The sequence below is a fragment of the Engraulis encrasicolus genome, chromosome 5 (genome assembly GCF_034702125.1).
Source record: "Engraulis encrasicolus isolate BLACKSEA-1 chromosome 5, IST_EnEncr_1.0, whole genome shotgun sequence".
NCBI lineage: Eukaryota > Metazoa > Chordata > Actinopteri > Clupeiformes > Engraulidae > Engraulis > Engraulis encrasicolus.
The window spans coordinates 3,058,170-3,081,623 of NC_085861.1; the positions used below are offsets into that span (position 1 = coordinate 3,058,170).

The 23,454-nt window shown below is 43.6% G+C and overlaps 1 protein-coding gene across 1 annotated transcript in view; it reads right to left on the bottom strand.

Annotated features, from left to right (window-relative positions):
• The window catches only part of sh3bp5b (SH3-domain binding protein 5b (BTK-associated)), a 50,299-nt gene that overhangs the window by 6,218 nt on the left and 20,627 nt on the right, over window positions 1–23,454 (bottom strand). The window contains exons 4-7 of the mRNA XM_063197936.1: window positions 7,629–7,793; window positions 6,816–6,946; window positions 3,022–3,064; window positions 1,756–1,981 (exon numbers count right to left, since the gene is read on the bottom strand). Of these exons, the coding sequence (XP_063054006.1) occupies window positions 1,756–1,981; window positions 3,022–3,064; window positions 6,816–6,946; window positions 7,629–7,793 (565 nt within the window). The remainder of the gene's footprint in view (window positions 1–1,755; window positions 1,982–3,021; window positions 3,065–6,815; window positions 6,947–7,628; window positions 7,794–23,454) is intronic.

A 23,454-nucleotide genomic window follows, 5' to 3' on the forward strand; every position in this document is an offset into this window, starting at 1 on the left:
CGCAAAGAGTTCTAAGAACACCCACTCATTCTAGAATAGAACACCCACTCATTCAGTCTGTTCCCGGGATCTCAGAGTACTGTGCAGGAAGTCTGTCAGCTAGGTAGATGGATGTGTTCTTTGTGTTGTTGTAGAGGGATGTGTTGTTTGTGTTGTTGTAGAGGGATGTGTTGTTTGTGTTGTTGTAGATGGATGTGTTCTTTGTGTTGTTGTACAGTACACATGTGATCTCCACCCACATTTGAAAAAGGTCAGCAACCAGCCAGACAGAACAACTTGAAAACAGAAAACAAACAAGACCTACCAAAGCCTCTACGACCCAGGGAAAACAAAAAACAACATGCAACACAAAACAGCCTCCGCGATCTGATCGGCCATCTCCATGTAATCTAATAAGGGACATTGGAGCCATTATCCTGCCTTTACAGGACCCAAGAGCCTTGAGCTACACTCCACTTACAGACTAATGCTATTAGACAACACAGTTGTCAAAATCCAAGATGCACGGGTGGATAAAGATGTCCCTGCCCTGCTATTAATGATTGGTGTATACCAGTGGTTCCCAACCTTTTTCTTCAGGGACCCATGTTTTTACTATTATAAGCTTTGGTGACCCGCCCGCATGAGAGGGAGTCACAAGATGCCCTTTGTTTCCTGCGAAAACTCATTTTAGTTGTTTCATTCCTCAATTCTTCTTTGGTCAAATATAGATTAATTGTTTGATATAGCACTTACATTGGGTTGCTTCCATGGAATTAGTTAAATGCTTTGTCATTTATTAAACTATATATATTTTAAATTAAACCCCTTAAAATCAAGAGGGCTCAACAACCCTCTGTGGATCTTTGGTGACCCATTAGTTGGGTCCCGACCCATAGGTTGGGAACCACTGGTGCACACAGCAGTGCCGTGCAAATTCCAAATCGGTGTTCTCAGAATAATGTAGATCCTGTGCAACTGGCGTTCTGCGTGTTGTTCACAATCCAAAGATCTACTCAAATCTCAAATTTGATCTTTGAACTTTGTTCTGACATTTCAATTAAACACACCGTGTAAATACATCATTCTACCTAGAAAGCTCATTAGTTAAAAACGATAAGGCTGTGTAGCCTACTGTCCATTGGGTTTGTATAACTTCGCATAACAGCTTCATACAGATAAATGTAATGTTATGTCCTAAACTACTGGTGGCCATTTCCAGGCAAAGTCCCTCTTAATGCTGCGTTCCCCAACGGTGGGAGATGGGATATGCCTGTTGAAGCGGAATGTTCAAGTCGCGAGCTGGTGCGAAATCAAAGTACCCCGACTTCGAAATCGTGACGTCAAAACAGCAATGTAAATGTACAGTGATATGAATAGTTTGTTTGACTTGCTGGTTGGAACGCTTTCAAGTGGGAGGTAGCTACATCCTGGTTGCATATTGGGAAGCTCCTACCGCCCTGGAATGCAGCATAAGGGTGCATCCCAATATGTGACCTTGCCTCCTCCACTTGTGCTTGTCTCCTCGTCCCGCCTCCTGGCCCCTCCTCCGTGGAGAAAACGATAAGCTGTCAGCCTCGCCACAACAACTTTTGAGGGACTGTTTTTCATTCACCATAACAATTGCAAATGAGAAAAAGACTCTACAATTGATCTTTTGCAAGATATTGAAATATAATGCTGTTGTCAGTGATGTCATCATGACGAGAAGCAAGTGGAGGAGGCAAGTGGAGGAGGCAAGGTCACATATTGGGATGCACCCAAGTATTCACTCACTGGAGATGCCGTCGGACTCCATCTTGAAGCTGGTGACGTCGTCTCCTGTGACGCTGATGCCGTCCCCCTCGGCGCCCACGCCGCGTTCTCGCGGGCCGATGACGGAGGCGCGTCGCCGCTCGTGGATCTCGTCCGAGATCATCTCCAGGTTCCGCAGCGCTGTCCGGTACTCCCCCTTCGCCCCACTCAGCTTGGCCTGCAGCTCGTCCACGCTCTTCTTCAGTTGCTGAAATCAATCAATCAATCAATCAATCAATCAATCAATCAATCAATCAATCAATCAATCAATCAATTAAAGATTTAAACAATCAATTAATCAATCAAAATGTATTTATATAGCCTAATATCACAACTATACAGTAGACTCACAGTGCTTTCAAATACTAGACATACACACACACAGCACGTATTCTCACATTGACACACCAGCTCTGGAGGCTGCCAAGAAGGCGACAATCCTCTGAGGATCATGTGAGAAACACACACACACACACACACACACACACACACACACACACACACACACACACACACACACACACACACACACACACACACACACACACACACGTTATACACACACACGTTATACACACACACGTTATACACACACACACACACACACACACACACACACACACACACACACACACACACACACACACACACACACACACACACACACACACACACACACACACACACACACACACACACAGTCATAATAGTCCTTGTGTCATTCAAAGAAACCTACACAAACACACATTAGTGTGACCCTGCCTTCAGTGTGAGGATTTTTTAGCTGGGGTATAGAAATGGACAAGAGAGCTGTGCTGGGTAAAACCTGTCAATCTAATGCAGTTAACGAATACCATTGAATGCAAAAGACCAACAAAGGTCGGTGTCTGCGCCTGCACTTTACACCCGTGTATTGCTTGGTGCGTGCACTCCCACAAAGTAGTAATCACTCAAGATAATGGAAAAAAGGAGGCGCACACAAGGCTTGTGTGAAAAAGTACAACAGAACAACAGAAGTCTGAGTTTAACTGGAGAAACAGACGTTTCGGAGCTAGTCCATTCTCAATGTGCTAGCTCCTAAACGTCTGTTTCTCCAGTTAACCTCAGACTTCTGTTGTTTAATTTCGGCTTCAATACACTTTTTCACACAAGCCTTGTGTGCACCTCCTTTTTTCCATTATCTTGAGTTAACGAATACCACACATGTCATGAAGGAAAAAGGGAAGATCATTTTATATGGATACAAACCTCAAGCTGTAGATAGTACTTCGCCTTGAGCTCAAAGTAAGGCCTAGAGGGGGAGAAATGATGGGAGAGAGGGAGAGAGAGAGAGAGGGAGAGGGAGAGAGAGAGAGAGAGAGAGAGAGAGAGAGAGAGAGAAAGAGAGGGAGGGAGAGGGAGAGAGAGAGAGGGAGGGGGGCAAGAAGGATGTGACAGTGAGAGAGCGAGATTAGAGGTGCTAAATCGTCTATGAATAGCACGATGCATATTGCTATGGCAACCGTTTACAAAGTGCTGCCACATTTCTGCGGGCGGATTAGCGAAGGCATGAGGCAGCGAGAACAGAGAGAGAGACGGGGCAGCAGCAGCAGCCTGCATGTCTCTACTATGCACCACATCGCACCCCAACATCTCTACTGCCTCCCTGTCTCTACTCTACTCTACTCTACTCTACTCCCCAACATCTCTACTCTACTCTACACCGCACCCCTACATCTCTACTGCCTGTCTCTTCTCTACTCTACTCTACTCTACTCTACTCTACTCTACTCTACTCTACTCTACTCTACTCTACTCTACTCTACTCTACTCTACTCTGCACCCCTACATCTCTACTCTACTCTACACCCCTACATCTCTACTGCCTGTCTGTACTCTACTCTACTCTACTCTACTCTACTCTACTCTACTCTACTCTACTCTACTCTACTCTACTCTACTCTACTCTACTCTGCACCCCAACATCTCTACTGCCTACCTGTCTCTACTCCGCATCGCATCGCATCGCACCCCTTTAGTCCATCTCTGGCATCTCTGTTCCCACGCAGCATACAGTACAAGAGGGACACTTCTGATTGTTCAGTTGCCTGCACTACAGAAACCTCAACCAGAGACCGTATCTAAGAGAACTATGAGAGCTTGGCATCGATTGTTGCAACTGCAAAATTGAAAGCCAATCTCTCTAGCCTAGACCAGGCCAAACTGTCATTGCTATTTTACTAATTTTCTAAATTAAACAATTGCATATATTTTCAATGCAATAGAAGGGAGGTCACATCATTGGGTCTCTTCAAGGTCAAGGGCAAGTTAGCAAAGCTACGCATGAGTGAACTAAGCAGCAGATACCTCATTTCACCATCACATGTAATTCTCTATTTGCTTCTTGGTCATAAAACAATGCAGTGTGTTAGAAGTGTAATTGGAGTGCAGCGTAGCATATTTAAGCTGAAGTGTAATTAAAGAGCAGTAGCTCGGAGGACACCTGAGGAAAGTACTGATTAGCAAGACACTCTGGGAATTGGGGCCAGTCTGGCTGGGGACCACTTACTTAAAGGACCAGTTCAGTCAATTTCAATATGCTGTTGTATTGCTCACACTTGACTTGTCAGTACCCGGTGATGCCACATTTTTCGGCTAAGCCCTTTCCGAGATATGAGCTATTCTAATGGGGGCAGTGTTTGTTTACATTTTTTTTTAAATGAACATGGGCCTACTTAAAATATTTTCCCAAAAGGTACCGCTGTTTGCTAGTTGTCTGCTGATGTTGTATAACCATTCGGATGTTTTTGGAAATAAATAAAAATGTTTTTTTGAAATGTAAACAAAGCGCTGCCCCCATTACAATGACCAAGATCTCAGAAAAGGCTGAAGAAGGAAAAAAAAATCTCAGGTACTGACAAGTCCAGGGTAGTGTGAGCATTACAACTGCATGTTGAAATGGACTGAACTGGTCCTTTAACGCACTCTATTTCATGAAGCATAATCATGGAGGAACACGTCAGCCAAATTATGGAGTTCTGCTTGCCATTTAGAGTAGGAGCAGTAGGGACAGTGCATTGGGTGTAGCGGCCTCTTACTGCAGATGGGCTCGCCGGCGGGCCTATTCACTATTTGCTGAAAATACTCAACTACATCACAACAACATTGCTACAGTATGACATTACCGAGAGCCTTAAGTCACACATTGAGACATGGCCAATACAATGTTGGTGACAGTAAGGTTATAAGATAGGCTCTGTGCCAACCAAGGGATTGATTACTATATGAGACATCATAATATCAAGTGTAATAAAAACGGAGTGAAGATACAGTAGGTACCAGAAGAACAGACAGTAGGTACTAGACCTGCACGATTATGGAAAAAATCATAAACACGATTATTTTGGTCAAAATCGTTATCACGATTATTAATCACAATTATTGACTTTTTGCAGATTTTTATGAAAATTATAACAAGATGAACCAAGAATGAATTATATACGGTATGAGCAAAATAAAATGAATTGTAATAATTATGTAAAGGCAATAGCATGAAACTTAGGTGGACAGATTTCTGGCTAGAAACACCAGCCTGTAAGGTAGATCACTATTTCCACTATTAAATCACGATTGAAATCACGACTTCGATTTCACAATTTTATCACGATTTTCGATTATTTTCGATTAATTGTGCAGCCCTAATAGGCACCCATCTCTAATAGTGAGAAGAACAGACAGTAGGCACCCATCTCTAATAGTGAGAAGAACAGACAGTAGGCACCCATCTCTAATAGTGAGAAGAACAGACAGTAGGCACCCATCTCTAATAGTGAGAAGAACAGACAGTAGGTAGGTAGGTAGGTACCCATCTCTAATAGTGAGATTACAACTTTCCTTTGTAAAAGACATCAAGACACAGACGACTACCGACAAGACAACTGCAGTGGTTGAACTTTAATGTACCTTTGTACTGAAAGCCTTGACAGGAGCCCAAGCCTGGCTATGAGGACCCTTCAATTGAACACCATTTGCAGACTAATGCAATAGGGTTGGCCAATTGTGAAACTCTAAGATCTAAGAGTGGACAATGATGTTAAATGGCTGTTAAGGATGAACAGAGTGTGACCTCTTTGAGTGAAATGTTTTCTAGAGTAGTGTAGTGTAGAGCAATGTTTCCCAACCTTTTTTGTCTTGTGTACCCCCAAGCCTTTTCATTGTGCCATGAGTACCCCCTAAGTCAAGTTCTATATCGCTTTCTCCATCCCAATGTAACTAAGCTTCATATGTTTGTTAAAATTTAATTTTTCCAAGTACCCTCTGCAGTGTGCTCGCGTACCCCTAGTGGTACACGTACCCCTGGTTGGGAAACACTGGTGTAGTGTAGAGTACAGTAGAGTAGGGGAGTATTCTAAGACCCTGGCTAGTGTATGTGTGTAGTTAGGGTAGCCAACTGTCAATGGAAAAAATACGGGACACTATATTGAGGCGGAGGTTTAGGCGTCCTCCCCCATAAAATGTTGCATTTCTTAGATGTAATTTCCTGCATTTTAATGCATTTCAACGTCCCGTGTCCCATTTCAGCTCAATATAGAACCAGTATTTTTATTAAGTATGGGCGATTCCGTATGTCAAGGGACGGCTGGCAACCCTATATGTAGTGGTACTCACTTTGACTTGTTGATGGTGCATGCGTTTGACCTCTGTGTGTGAACTGCTTTCTAGTGTAGTGTAGACCAGTGGTGTAGTCTACGTAGAACGCGGGTATACGGAGTATACCCACTTCTAAATTTCAGGGATTTCAGTATACCCACTTAAAATTGATTGATCCATTGTTTTGAATAGCACAAATATATACAGTATACCCACTTCAAAAAAACTCAAATATACAGTATACCCACCATAAAAAAGTAGACTACACCACTGGTGTAGACTAGTGCAGGTGTGTACTGTAGTGGCTCTTTGACTCACTTTGACTTGTTGATGGTGTGTTAGGTCCCTGTGTGTGAACTAGTGTTAAGTGGTGAAGGTGACTAAGTGTGTAGTGTAGTGGCTCTTTGACTCACTTGGACTTGTTGATGGTGCGCTTGAGTTTCTTCTCCAGCTGTTTCATGCGTCCGATGGCTGCGTTGTACTTGGCAGCCGTCTCCTTGTGGACCAGCTCGCTACGAGTCTTCGTCTGCTCTGCCTCCATCACCTGCAGAGGACCACAACAAAAAAACTCAATCAGGGCCCCTGCAGCAGCCAATCAGGGCACCGGCCTGGATCCTACAAGACATCCTGGACGGTCCTTAGTTGCTGTTTACACGCATCCGGATATTTTAAAATGTGGATATTTTTTCATCTGTTTACGTGTAAACGCAATATCTGGATAAAAATAAAAACGCCATTGTAACAGGGAAGTTTTAACACCCTTAAAGCCGGATTTTTGATATGCAGATTTCAAAACTTTGTTTACGTGTAAACAGGAGGCCAAAATCAATGCATTTTCCAAAAGATCCATATACCGCATGTGTAAACACCTTCTTAATGCCCCCTGACCTTGCAAGTGTTTTTTTTATCCCTTCATGCAGCATGATGTTCATCTTACACATGCTGTGTCTATAAGTTCTGTGAGGGCCTGTATACCATGAAAGTCTTTGTGTACAGATGCAGCTTAACAAGGTTTCATAGTTTTAAGTGGAGAAGAAGGGTGTTGTAATTATTGTTATTATTATCACACACTCGCTGCGTGGCGTGGTTGAGCATGTCCTGCCAAGTGGAGTCGAGCTGGGTCATCATTATCATTACTGTTATACAAATTAAGTTATTGTTATTGTTGTTGTTGTTGTTGTTATTATTAAGTTATTGTTATTGTTGTTGTTGTTATTATTCCGCACCCGCTGCGTGGCGTGGTTGAGCATCTCCTGCCAGGCGGAGTCGAACTGGCGCTTGTCGTCCTCCAGGAGGCGCTGCTCCGCCAGGGCGATGGTCTCCTTGGCCGCCCGCAGCACCTCCGTGGCCCTCTGGAAGTCCTGAGTCGACCTCTGGGCCTCCAGCTGAGCCTGTGGAGAACCGAGCAGAGCATTAAAGGGACACTGTGCAGGAAATGGTCAAAAAAGGTACTGCAACTATGCTGCTCATTGAAACTGGGCTGCCTATTGCCAAATTTGATATTAACCTGAAAGTTTACTAAGTAATAAACAAATATTTTCTAGTATGGTCCAAGTAGAGTCATTTTTGTAGCTAAAAATGGCTATTTTTGGAAATTCAAAATGGCAGACCATGGAGAAGATCCCCCTTTTCATACATGAAAAGTGCCATTTTTCCAGTCATGATGAATACTTAGAATTTGATGATGGTGGTAGGTATTCATGAAAAAGGCAACATTAGTGAATGGGCGACATAAATTCTGGAAATAAACAACTAAAAATCTCACACAGTGTCCCTTTAATAGTTAGAGAACCAAGCAGAGCAGAACAGAGCCATGGCCTAGTGGTTAAGGAGATGGACTTTAGATCAGTGGATTACAGGTTCGAATCCCACCCTTCCACTCCCTACACTTTCATCCATGGCATACGTAAGTGCCCATGAGCAAGGCACCTATCCCCACACTGCTATAGGGACTGTAACCAATAACAACCGATGGCTGTTAATGGTCTCTATGCAGTCAAACATCAATATTTCCAATTGTTGGCAAAGGGAGGACCACCTGCTTACAAGAACGTTTGGTCAGACGTAAAAAAATATTAATTATTCTTTTAAAAATATAAAAATATGAATTACATATTAATGCCACCCAATGGCAACTGTGCACCCCCCCACCCCCCTCCAGCTGTATCCTTCTCAAGGACCCCCTGGGGCCCCGGAAACACTTTTATAGTCTGTGTTGCTTTGGCACAGGCGCTTGGTGACCAGAGCCGGATTAACGCACAGGCTACGTATGACTGCAGCCTAGGGGCCCCTACAGGCTAGATATGGCTGCAGCCTGGGGGCCCCACCTTCCAGGGCCCCCCTGACTGGCCAAAAGTGGGAACATGCAGAATTGTGAGTCATGTTGAGTACACTTGTTGCCCTTACTTCCTAGCTTGTAATTATGACACTGTCTAGGTAAATTTGTCGCGGAATTTGCCTTCCTGGGGGCCCCACAGCAACCTATAGCCTAGGCCCCCCGGCCGTCTTAATCCGGCCCTGTTGGTGACTGATGGCTACCTTGCAGTCCTGCACAAGACTACAGCTCTGCCCAATTACCTGACTGCCAGCAGTTTCGCCAGCTGCACGGACCGACAGTAGAGGTCATTTGAGCGAGCCATTCCCTGATTACTACACATCTAATGCTGTCTTTTTCCACTATCCCACCAGCTAAACAAAGACAGCCTGACATAAGCCACAATGACACTTCTGCTGATGACTGTGTACAAAACAGCCTTTTTTCTCCACACTGATCCTCCTCTCCTGTCCTAGAAAACACCAGAGTCAGCCTTTACTGTACCGTAATAAATACCTTGCTGTCTTTACATAAGCCGGCCGTGTTAACAACTGTTTCTTCACCTCAGAGAGAGGGTGTGCAGCCAGCGAGACGATGGCAAATCATTACACAAGCCAAAGCTGTTCTATAGCCATGTGCTGTTACAGCCCTGTGCGGTTGCTGCTGTAGACAGTTTATCACCGTCATTACCGCAGTGCAGAACAGAGATTCTTTAAGTATATAGAGATATGCCAATGTAATAGGTTTCTATGGGCACCTAACATGACCAGGTTCCGGTCTGCCTAAAGGGGCGTGTCATAATACTCCTAGCATTGAATAGAACAGTCCTTAGGTCTGCCTAAAGGGGGATCCCCCCCCCCTCCCCCTTGCAATAATAGAACCCGGAAACAATGTGAACCTCTCTCTCTAGTCAAGTCCAGACGGTTTTATTGTCAATTTATTTACATGCGCTGGTCATACAAAGAATTGAAATGACGTTTCTTACTTTCCCATGCAGACAGACATAGACTCTAGATTGCAGGGGCAGGACTATGACCTCCATGGGCCCCTGGGACAGACAACAGGAAAGGGGCCCCTCCATGGAGACAAAAAAGAAAGTTCCAAAAGGAACTGGGGGTTTAGTGAAGATGTCAGGGAGTCTTTGTTGTTCAGGAGTTTCTCCCCCTGAGAAGATTTGAAATATGGTAGTTAAAAGTGGAAATTTATATGGATTCTACACCAAAAGCTAGGGAACTAGGGAGCCAATCAGAGAGCGGGGAGGTTTTCTAGGTTCTAGCCAGTGGGAGAGCTACTCTCATTGGTTCTAGCCAGTGGGAGATCTACTCTCATTGGTTCTAGCCAGTGGGAGAGCTACTCTCATTGGTTCTAGCCAGTGGGAGATCTACTCTCATTGGTTCTAGCCTTTCCACCATCTCCCATCTCTGATTTAACTAGAAGCTTAAAACCCCTCAACGCATTCCATTCCACCAGTAGAACATAATATTAGTCACTGAAAAAACTTGAAAGTACTACACCACTATGACAGTACACATGGCCTTCAGTAATTCACTGTGATTTGGTCAATGGCATTCTAGAAACAGTTCATTTATGACAGGGGGCTTCTCTTACTAGGTTAAAATACTCATGCAGTGTTTTCCCATCGTCACTCCTGGTACCTTTGTGGTGCATTAAGAACAATAGCTTTTAAAACAGTTTGGAAAATGCAGAAGTGAAGGGTATTTTGTGGAAGTACAATTGAACTGAATTTCTGCAAAGAGTTAATTAATTCATGTCAGGTAACTTCCCTCGTCGATTATGCTGAAAAATGTAAACATAATATAGTTTGTTTGTCATGCTGAGCCTGGAGAGAAGGATCCTCTGCCCTCCGGCCTCCGGCCTCCCCTCCCCCCGCCCCGCCGTGAGCACTAATCGAGTCGCCACCGGGAGAATTCGATTTGCTCTGGCCCAGAAACTGCTCACGCGGGCGGCCCATGTTTTCAAAACAGACACCTCTTCTCACGCTTTTGATCACCTGACCGGCTTCCCATGACCGCACACATACAAACCAGCAGTGCACATGTCCATGTGGCCATGCACCAGGGGCGGAGCTATAGGGGGGCGAGCAGGGCACTTGCCCCTGGGCCCAGGGCCCTCCCGTATTGGTGGTGGGGGCCCTATTGTGAGTTTGGCAAGCTGTATAGGGGGCCCTATAAGTGCCTTGCCCTGGGGCCCTGTGTGCAATTGTTCCGCCACTGCCGTGCACAGTGCACAGTGGAGAGAGCTGTGCTGTGCTGCGCTGGCTGAGACTGGATGTTTACAATGGCCGTGTTTGTCTGTGAGAGAAATGGGTCGAGTTTGTTTTTTAGGGGCTTTCACTCTCGTGCTGAACTAGACCAGCGTCTCAATCGTGGCACACGTCACATCATATGATTTATTTAACATGCAGCCACTTATCAAACTACCATTTAATGTTTATGTCAACACAGCAGCATAAACTTTCCCACAACTCAAACCAGGAGCCTGCCTGTACCGTATTTACAAAATGGTCTACTTCACTGATAACCAGTGGTGTAGTATACTTTTTTATGGTGGGTATACTGTATGTTTGAGCATTTTTTGAAGTGGGTATACTGTATATACTTGTGCTATTCAAAACAATGGATCAATCAATATAAAGTGGGTAGGTATACTGAAATCCCAGAAATTTAGAAGTGGGCATACTCCGTATACCCGCGTTCTACGTAGATTACACCACTGCTGATAACAGAAAAGGTAATTTCTAATGTATTGGATTTCGTCCAGCCTATTCAAAATGAACTCAATTAACCTACTTTTTACATTTTATATTTCAGTGTTTACATTGACTTTGGCTCTTACGTATCTGATGGCAGATTAAGAGTACTTGATTTCTTTTTTTTTTTTAAACACAGGTTTGCCCTTTTGGTTGGTCTTGACTCGGTCAGACACAATACGATTAGCCACACTGATTACACATCTCTGCCTATGGAATACAATTTAACGTGCTTAGCTGCCTTAAACAGACATCCTCAATGAATCTCTCCTGTGTGAAAATGGTGTGCTTTTGTTTTTATTGTTGTGATATGAAGTACATTGAATTGCACCTTTGTACGAAATGAGCTATACAAATAAATATGGCTTGCCTTGCCTGGCCTTGCCTTGCCTGGCCTTGCCTGGCCTTGCCTGGCCTTGCCTGGCCTTGCCTGGCCTTGCCTGGCCTTACCTGGCCTTGCCTTGCCTTGCCTTAGTGCAAAGTGGAAAATCATCTGCTTCCCACATTTGTTTACATAGAGGAGATACTATCTTCCACACACCGCAATCTTCCCTCTTGTTGGTGCATGATGTCTCTGAAGTAATCGAGTAAGCAGGGAATAGATCGCACTCAGTTTCTTCTACTTTCTTTTTCTGCATCGTTACACTGATGAGGGCTCTAGTAGCCACAACGTCAGTCTGACCCTGCGATGGACGAATAAAAAGAAAAGAAAAAGGAGAAAGAGGAAACTGAGTGCCATCTCCTCCCTGCATGCTTCATGACTCCAGGTGACAGTGCATCATTTGAGCACCTTTCAGTGGAGCTTTATTGTAATCAGTAGTTTAGAGCACATTAGAGCAGTGTTTCTCAACAGGGGTGCCACGGAAACGTGGCTGATAAATAAATTAGGCTTATGTAATATAATACATATTTGTCTAAATTGATAAGCTAATGCTAGTCAGTGGAATCTTTCATCTGCCATTTATGCATAATAAAGTAAATATAGGTCGCCCCAGTCAGCTGCAACTTTGAACGTAGGTAGTGTGACGTTTCCAAATATGTTACTTTTCTAAGCTTGTGTGGTATCGGATGCGATGCCATGTTACGGCTTGTTGTTTTGGGGTGCCTTGAATTTTTTTCATGAATTGAAGGGGTGCCTTGCCTTTAAAAAGGTTGAGAAACACTGCATTAGAGTATGTTTTCATATTTCGCTGGGTGCTCAATCAAAGATAGAGTTGTAGTGATGCAAATTATCGATTAACTCAAAAAATTTTAGTTGATTGACCTTATCAATCAACTTCCGATGAATTGGTAAGCAGCTTTTTCTACCCCAAATCTCAATGTTTCCCCAAAGAAAACTGTTAAGTCTAAAATGTTAGACTAGAAGTGAGATAAAATTATACATTTGTTTTCATACATAGAGGAGAGCCGCGTGGATATGGTGTGGTGCTGAGACTGACTCCTACTAATGAAGACACAATCCTGACATCTAATTGGACACAGAGAATCTCTGAGGGGTCACATTACACCTGGTCACCTGTCATCAGGGACAACCAAGCAGGGCAGAGGAACAAAGCAGAGCAGAGCAGACAAGACAAGAGAGGAGAGGGGGGGGGGAAGAGAAAGAGAGAGAGAGAGGGAGAGGGAGAGAGAGGCGGGGAGAGGGGAGAGAGACAGAGAGATATATATCGAGAGAGAGCGAGAGAGGGGGAGAGACAGATATATATATATAGAGAGAGAGAGAGAGAGGGAGAGAGAGAGAGAGAGAGAGAGAGAGAGAGAGAGAGAGAGAGAGAGAGAGACAGAGAGAAGGAGAGAGAGAGAGAGAGAGAGACAGAGACAGAGAGAGGGAGAGGGAGAGAGAATCACTAGTCACCACCATCTGGCGTTAAAGGGTTGGCAGACGGGCAGGAAGGCACAGCCATATGCCAACGCACTAAATGGTGGCAAGAGGGAATTAGGAATTAAGGGTCTCTAGGATCACCACCACGACTGCAGTGTAATATTAGGAATTAAATGTCTCTTTAGCACCACGACTGCAGTGTAATATTAGGAATTAAATGTCTCTTTAGCACCACGGCTGCAGTGTAACGTTAGTCTTTAGAAGTACCACGACTGCAGTGTAATATTAGGAATTAAAGATGTCTTTAGAAGTACCACGGCTGCAGTCTTACTAATGCATGTGTAAAACTAGAGCCATCACTGCCATGCAGAGAGGAGATTGAGATTTTTAAAATGGAAGTAAAAAAAAGGTGCAAAGATCAAGCTGCTAAACCCGTGGCTTTCTCTGGTTAGCCCTAAGGGATGCCAGGCTAGAGTCATACAAATGGGCAGTGAACAGATATGATCCACTTCACACATCCACTAACACATGAACTGTATGTGGTAGTGAACTACTCCACTTCCATCCACTCATATGTGTATGTGGTAGTGAACTACTCCACCTCCATCTAGGGCTGGGCAACATGACAATATGCATCATTATTGTGATATAAAAGTGTATCGTATCGTAACCTTTCTCCTATATTGTTTATATCGGGATATTCTATCCCGTAATTCTAAATTTACTATCATTTAATTACATTGCATGTTGTCATTATGCACACTCTAAATTCATATAAGTGTAAAAAGAAGACTAAAACGATTCATTTTAAAGTAATGCAAATGAGTAAAGAGAAAGTAACGAGAATAACTGAAAACATATATAATTGTGCAATATCGTGATGCATATCGTTATCGTGATATAAAGTAATCCATATCGTGATATTGTTTTTTTCCCATATCACCCAGCCCTACTTCCATCCACTCATATGTGTATGTGGTAGTGAACTACTCCACCTCCATCCACTCGTACGTGTATGTGGTGCCCTGAACAGATATCAGGTAACGAATGCTTTTGTTATAACAGTGTATGTGGTAGTGAAAAGACACAATCCACTTCCATTCGTATGTGTATGTAGCAGTGAACTGTACTATCCACTTCACACATCCACACATATGTGCATATACATAGCAGTAACAGATACCTATCCACTTCACACATCCACACATATGTGCATATACATAGTAGCAACAGATAGCTATCCACTTCCATCTACTCGTAGGCCTACTGGATATGTCTCCCTTTGTTAGCATCATACAGTCCACTACACCTCTTCATCCACACTACTCTGTGTGTGTGTGTGTGTGTGTGTGTGTGTGTGTGTGTGTGTGTGTGTGTGTGTGTGTGTGTGTGTGTGTGTGTGTGTGTGTGTGTGTGTGTGTGTGTGTGTGTGTGTGTGTGTGTGTGTGTGTGTGTGTGTGTGTGTGTGCGCCTGCCCATTTTCTCTCCATCATAGCCCGCAGGTGACACTTCAGCATACATTGGTCATCACCTCGCTCTACTCTACTCTACTCTACTCTACTCTACTCTACTCTACTGTACTCTACTCTACTCTACTCTACTCTACTCTACTACTCTACTCTACTCTACTCTACTGTACTGTACTGTACTGTACTGTACTGTACTCTACTCTACTCTACTCTACTCTACTCTACTCTACTCTACTGTACTGTACTCTACTGTAATCCAGGTCGGTTATTTTTAACTCCGACTTCAAAGACTCCCTGGCGCTACGCTACGCTGCGCTTGATGACGACATACTGCTCTTCAGAGATCTGAACAAAAGGATGCCACCCCGCGTGGCCTTTGGAAACACTGGGAGACGAGAGAGAGAGAGAGAGAGAGAGAGAGAGAGAGAGAGAGAGAGAGAGAGAGAGAGAAAGAGGCACTAACTAGAAAAGAACCGCTCCTGTCTTGTCATATTGAAATGGCATTAGTCCTGCAGAGAGGAATGTGCCATTTTTGACACATATATTGTGTTGAGGTGATTTTCACATAGTGTGTGGAATATGACACAACATGTGTATTATTCTGTTAAAATGCTGTGTTTGACATATTTTGTGTAAAACTGTGGTTTGAATATTACACAAAAATAGTTTTTATTTCTTGAATTCCTTCCATTCTTACACTTTTATTACCCCTTTCTTACACACATCTACAAATGACACAACATGTGTTGTCCCTGAGCACACACATTCAAATGTGTTGTCCCCGAGCACACGCATTGTGTGACATTACTTTTTACAGTGCATATTGTTTCATTTCAAGCCCTGTGATCCAATGATAGAAGGACAGAGGAAAACGGATGGCTACAGTCATCCTAACTTGCAGATCACAAACCGCGCACACACACACACACACACACACACACACACACACACACACACACACACACACACACACACACACACACACACACACACACACACACACACACACACACACACACGATCTTAGGCTGCTCTTTAAAAGCGCTCTCCTTGTCCACTTCAATCAAATAAACTTGAAAATTGACCTTCTCATTTGGCCCTAATGGTAAACCACCACGCTTCTCACTACCGGGTCAAAAAACAAAAAACACCCAAACCAGATTTGCAGCGTGCAAAATCTTTACTAAACGTGTGAGAAAAATGTCACGTCAATAAGGTCAGTGGGTCAACACAGGTCTACACAGTAAATGTTGTGGTGTTAATTCAACACTTACAGAGTTCATTTAAGTCCAAATGGACTCAAATGAACTCTCTAAGTGTTAAATGAGCACTGCAGAATTTACTGTGTAGGTTGATAATTGGCGTTACTCCATTGGGGCATTCGGCTCTTGATTTCTTTCCTGATGTTACGACCTGGCTCTTGACAAAAGTCGCAACATAAAAATGGAGACAACACAAAGATTTACAGGTCAAAATAGTAACCTTTTATTTACAATTGAAATATGTCTAGGGTATGATTTAAGTGTGGTGCAGCATGGTATGGGCTGAGTGAATGGGTGCAGTGCATGTCAGTGAGTGGAGAATGGAGGCACATAGAACGAAGGGGGAGACAGACAGAACAGAGAGTAGGAGAGATCAGAGAGACCGGCCGTGTGTTCGCACACACGGCCTAGGAGTGCCTACTGGAGTGGAGCAGAGCTCCACCTTTTAAGCAGTGCACCGCCCAGGTGCACTCAATGACGACAATTAACCCACCTGGCACCAGCCTTGCCCGTGCACTGACTAGCTAGCACCAGGAGGGGGCCTACAGGGTCGTCACACTGAGGAGAAAATCACATCAGCCTGACAAGATGTCGTCAGGACACATCATTCCCTGTTAATCACATCATCCTGACAAGATGTCGTCAGGACACATCATCCCCTGTTAATCACATCAGCCTGACAAGATGTCGTCAGGACACATCATCCCCTGTTAATCACATCAGCCTGACAAGATGTCGCCATGACACATCATCCTGTCAATCACATCAGCCTGACAAGATGTCGTCAGGACACATCATCCCCTGTTAATCACATCAGCCTGACAAGATGTCGTCAGGACACATCATCCCCTGTCAATCACATCAGCCTGACAAGATGTCGCCATGACACATCATCCCCTGTTAATCACATGGTTGTGGCAGAGTCAGCTGTTTGTAGCCTTTGGAACGTGTGACTACACTCTACAGCAGTGGTTCTTAACCTTTTTTTCTTGAAGCACCCCCTAACCTGTGCCCAAGACAAGCCGCGCACCCCCAACCTAAGCGTCTACGCGTGTATACGCACTAAAAAATGATTTGAGTGATTAATTACAATGATTCTTGCTTTAGACATTAATCAATATTTTAATGTCTTTACATAGGGACCAAAACACGTTTTAATTTTGTCTTGATTTGGCCTAATTATAATGTTTGAAAGCAGAATTTTGGTCATAACCTCAACACAAACAAAATTCTGCGCACCCCCTGAAATCTCTGGCACACCCCCAGGGGTTGCCCGCACCGCCAAGTTAAGAACCACTGGGCTAGAGACGTGTTCAGAATCAACCCTGTGCCATCCACCCTACATGTGGTGTGATGGAGAGCACTTACCTGTAGACGCATTGCGTATCTGTGAATGGACCGAGATGCAATGACAGAAGTTGAAGCTGGAATGCCTGTATTCATACAGTATTAGGGATGCAAACGATTAATCGATTAATCGATTAATCGACTTCAATCGATCAAAAAATATGAATCGCAATTAATCGACAATTCAACTGACAAGAGACCCAGGTGGGAATAGTGGGAATATTTAAATCACCTTTGGATTAAAGAATTGAAGTAGAATTAATTTAAATGTGGTATTTTATCTAAATTTTTTATTCAATTTTTTAGATTTAGTAGGGTTTTTTTTTAGAAACATTATGATTTTGGGGGGAAAATGCCGCTTATCAATTAATCGTAAGTCGATCGATAAGGCTATGAACTAATGAATGATGAATTATTGGGTAATTTGCATCCCTATACAGTGTACCACTCAGAAATAGAGTAGAGTAGAGAGTAGAGTATTGTTTATTGATCCCAGGGGGAAATTAAGGTGTCAAGTAGCATACACACATAAATAAAGACATTGCCCACAAGACATAACACACATATTTACACATAAAATAATCATATATAGCTCACTGTTGCATACATTTTGCAAAGGCATCTCTCTCTCACACACACACAACACAAATACACTGCATCCTTCATCCTTCATCCTTCATCCTCTGCCGTGGAATGAATAGATGTACGTCTTGCAGAAACCAGCTCACTAGCAGCAAATGCGTCTTTAGGTGTCCCATGCAATAAAACAACTCCATCTTTTTTTAACATTACATTAAAGTTAACTGATGCTTTAACCCCTTAAGACACGGCATTATAAATAAGCTGTTACCAGAATGCCAATGACCAAGTCGTAATGTATTACTAAAGGCGCCGTGCACTGTCATAGTAGTGTAGTAGGCCTACTATAGTAGTTAACTTTCAATGTCCATTACAGCGTGCCATAGGAGGTACGGCGTGCATTAAGGGGCTACGTTTAATCCCACGAGACTAACTGTGCTGTGTGTGCAGAGTATGGGTCGGTACGGTCCCTGGAACAATGTGGGGGTTCAAAGGTTACAAGCCTTGCTCATGGAGAAAGGTGTAGGTAGGAGACTACACACATTATTCCCACCGGCAAAGGGTGGGAAACCTGGCAAACCTGGAACTGACTGGATCCAAAGGCTAACCCTCTAACCATTTGGCCACGTCTTCTGTCCCCATCTCTGTCAAATCCCTGAGCTCTCCCCCTACCTCCATCCTGAGAGGGAGGCTCGTCTAGCTGCCATCAGTGTTGCCAAATTGGGCTGTTTCCCGCCCAATTGGGCTGCTTAGGATGGCCGTGTGTGGGAAAAAAATGGCATTTAGCAGAAAAACCCGCCCAGTTTTTGCCATAGAAATCAATAGAATTGGGTGGGATTTTGTGCTTCTGGGTGGGTTTTGAGCCTTTTTTGGGCTGGAAATCACCAGCCTCATCTGGCAACCCTGGCTGCCATCAGGCTTACAGCATTTACAGGTTCGCATACCTTTTCTGCCCTGTTGAGAAACACTACTTTAGAGTCTCTTCATGGCCTGTTGAGAACCACTACTTTAGAGTCTCTTCATGGCCTGTTGAGAACCACTACTTTAGAGTCTCTTCATGGCCTGTTGAGAACCACTACTTTAGAGTCTCTTCATGGCCTGTTGAGAACCACTACTTTAGAGTCTCTTCATGGCCAGTTGAGAACCACTACTTTAGAGTCTCTTCATGGCAGCTACCACAGAATGTGTATTCTGGCGACGGCATGATGGTTATGGGAACTAAAATACAACAGTATGATAGTAAATGTGGGTAGCGGCTATGGCTTGGGGATGTTCAATTATTTAGCATGCGCAAGCAACACATCTGAGGGAGATGGAGGTGTTTGATGAGGAGCTGCTGAGAGACATCTTCAAACACCTCTCTTCTCTTCAAACATCTCTCTTCAGTCGTAGTCTTCAAAGAATCCCGACGCCCAGAAACACCTCTGATGATCTATCAGGAGCAAGCAAATAGCAACTTCTGTGATGTGGTGTTTGCCTGCCTGATTCTAGAGAAACCCACAAGCCCATACTGTTGATGGTAACATTATAATAGTGTGCATATCCGCTTAGTTGGACATGAGGCAGCCATGGTCTAATGGTTAAGGACATGGAATTAAAATCAGACTCCATGTCCGAGGTGGCCTTGAGCAAGGCACCTAACCCCCATGCTGCTCCAGGGACTGTAACCAATATCCTGTAAAAATAACTGTAAATTGCTTTGGATAAAAGCGTCAGTTAGTAAGGTAATGGATACCTCATAATGACTTTAGAAAATGAGACAGTGAATTTCTCAACATCTTCATCGAACAAACAAAACACTACACTGGTTCTTCATATACTGTATACTGTAGCTAGAGGACGCCATGCATCATACTGTATCACCACAAACACACAAAACTCTTCAACCAGATCCGATCCCAGCAAACAAATGCTTTCAATCACCTGTCTGATCAATCTAGACTTGTACTGTAAGTCCCAGAACATTGTCTTGATACAAAGGCACATGAGATGAAAAATGCAAAAGAAATGAAGGAAACCTGAAGGAAAGGAAAGGTGGAAAGAAGAGATGAAGAAAAAAAAGAATTATCCACACAATGAAAAGCTCCTTCTCTATGGTTTACAGTCTTTGACGAATTTCAAAAGAGATCAAAGAGATCTTAGACATTCATCAAATAAATTGCCCTGAAGGAGCTTCTGCATTTGGGGTGCCAGGTACAGTATGCATTTCATTTTCTTTTCGATAGCCTATGTATCCTCTGTATCCAGAGCCCCTGTGATAAATATTTGAAGATGTGTGCAGTGCACACTTCGTGCTCTTTGACCGGGAAAAAAAACACATCAGCAAAAAAAGGAAGTATTGCGCTGGGCTGACAATGCAGATAGTAGAGACTGCACTGGATATGTGGCCTGTATGACCTATTTCATGTATTCATTGATCCATTTTTATTCAGTGATGACCTACATCTTCACTACGCACAGACATGACCCACATGAGGGTACCAGTGAGACCAGACCGCCTTACTGCAGCCTCTAAGAGGAACTGGTCTCGCTCCTGCTGCAGCCTCTAAGAGGGACGGCTCTCACTCCTGCTGCAGCCTCTAAGAGGAACTGGTCTCGCTCCTGCTACAGCCTCTAGGAGGAACGGGTCTTGTTCCTGCTGCAGCCTCTAAGATGGACGGGTCTCGCTCCTGCTACAGCCTCTAAGATGGACGGGTCTCGCTCCTGCTACAGCCTCTAAGATGGGGAGGTCTTGTTCCTGCTGCAGCCTCTAAGATGGGGAGGTCTTGTTCCTGCTGCAGCCTCTAAGAGGAACTGGTCTCGCTCCTGCTGCAGCCTCTAAGAGGGACGGCTCTCACTCCTGCTTCACCATGCAAGGAGGGACGGGTCTTACTCATTTACATTACATTACACTTGGCTGACGCTTTTAGCCAAAGCAACTTACAGTTTAAAGGACAACGGTTACAGTCCCTGGAGTAATGTGGGGTTGGGTGCCTTGCTCAAAGGCACTTCAGCCATGCATGGAGGTAGCAGGGAGAGGATTCGAGCCAGCAACCCTCTGATCTAGTAAAACCCTAATGTTAGAGCTGCATAAAGAAATTCTAATGCAAGATAAGGGTCAAAACCTTTAAATGCAACTTCCTGCGTGTTTTTATGTGATTCAGAGGCTGAGATATTTAGGTGTTCATAGGCCGAGGGCAACTTTTCTTAAAATGGGCTTAGGCATTCAGCAGCCTTTTTTTGCAGGTGCTTTAGGCTAAAATGGGCTAACCACTAGCCCACAGTTGCCCAACTCTACATGCCCACACACACACACGCTCCTCCTGCTTCACCATGCGAGGAGGGACGGCTCTCGCTCCTGCTACACCACGCGAGGAAGGACGGGTCTTACTCATTTACATTACACTTAGACACAAAACTCTTCAACCAGATCCGATCCCAGCAAACAAATGATTTCAATCACCTGTCTGATCAATCTGGACTTGTACTGTAAGTCACAGAACATTGTCTTGATACAAAGGCACATGACATTTGTGTATTATTTTTACCTTTACCTTTTTATCTTAATGTTTTAAGTGGGTTTTTTTTACATTTCCTTCTTTCTTCCCTGTTTCCTTTCATTTACATTTGTTAACTTTGTGAAGCACATTGAGTTGCACCTGTGTATGAAATGCGCTATATAAATAAACTTGCCTTGCCTTGCCTTGCCTTGCCTTGCCTTGCCTTGCCTTGCCTTGCCTTGCCTTGCCTTGCCTTGCCTTAGCTGACACTGAGACTGAGCCCTGAGACTTACAGCACTACCCGGCCTGCTCTGAAACTACTAGAGCGTGATTTTCTCCATTTCACGGTGTTGGAAAATAGGCTAGATTCTGAGGTCCTGAAATATAATGCATTGTCTTACAGCAAGTTGTTCAGGTATTCATTTGTGTTTGCAGGAAATTCTACAATATTTGGTTATGATTAAAAACATTAAAATAAATGTGTTCTGTTGATGGGCACTCAAACCACTGAGTAGGCCCAATGACCCCATGTGCCAATCATGAGATGAAGATGTTGAGTAATTGCCCATTCCTTTTAGGAGAGCCTACAGAACTCATCAAACATTGTTGTGAGACAAGCTGAAAACGGTCATGTGATGTTTGATTAACTGATTGCTTATTTTCTGAATAAGTCTGAAGTCCATACCAAACTCCTTGAAGTATCATTCGTTCTAGAACACAGGATACAGTGATGTCACTCAGAAGCGAAACTATTTGACTTAATCCTTTTTAGGAGGCCAGGAGTAGGTGACAATGGGCAAACGACTAACATTGGATTTCAATCTTTTCAGAGCCAAAGACCCTCAAATATGTCAAAAGAATGTGCTGTTGTATGTGTATTGCTTGATTAAATTTACAGAACTCAGGAAGTCCACAGATGAGGTCATGAAGACCTAGAGTGATGAAATCAAGGCCCACCCGGAAATGAAGACAGCAGCTTACAATCGACACAGATTAGGCATATTCTGGGTTAACTAACAAATCACGTAATTGCTTACACATAACCACACCCATACACCCACAAACCATAAATACCAACAGATAGGGGATATTCAGTAGGTCCTAATTTTTGTTATCGGTCAGGGCGAGAGAAGGTTAGGATCTCCGGAACGTTCCGTAATGCTTTCGTTGTCATTTTGTCATTTTTATGTAGTAGACTCTGCAGTTCTGGAAAGCTGTAGTGTTTACTGTGTATGGGCCATTGCTGGTATTCTGGATATTACCAGTGGTGGTCATTTTGTTATTTGGTAATTTTAGAAAATAAATAGATTAATTTGGCTTTTGGAGTTTTTGATTCCTTTGACTCGGATTTTGAACATGCAAGAAGTAGAGACCAAGACGATAAACTTCAACAACATGGTGACCGTCCTCTGTGATTCGAGCAAAAGGAATTAAAATATATTTTTTCTTTTGAAGAACATTTTTACTTTTCACAATAGGATTTACATTTTTTCTTTCCTGGAGGATATCGCAGTCGGGTGACAACAACGAAATCGTGGCCACACAACCAGGTAAGCAGAAACCAGTTAAATCAAATTCTGCGATTGGCTATTCCAAATTGTGTGTTGCTACTCTGTTGCATATGCCTCCTTGTATTTGACGGCGACAGCGAAAGCATCATTAGGCCTATTTGTTTGTTTGGTATTGTCTTTGACTGTATTACATGTTGTGGTTTGCACATAGTCTAAGTTGGGAATGAGGGCTTTATCAGGTGTACAGTAATAGAGGAGTTTGGTGCTTCCCCGTGGGAGGATTGGGTTCGAAATAGCCCATCTAACTATGTAACAAGTAATTGCGGACATCAAGGTTTCTCCATCTGTTAAAAATCGAAGAGATCTGGGATCTGCGAATCTCAACTAGACAAGAACCTTGGAGGTTAGACAGAAGGTTGTTGAAATATCTGCCCTGAAAGAACGGTTGAATGTGAACTGAACTTTTTGCGGTCCAGATGGTCGTCAGTTGTGAATTTGG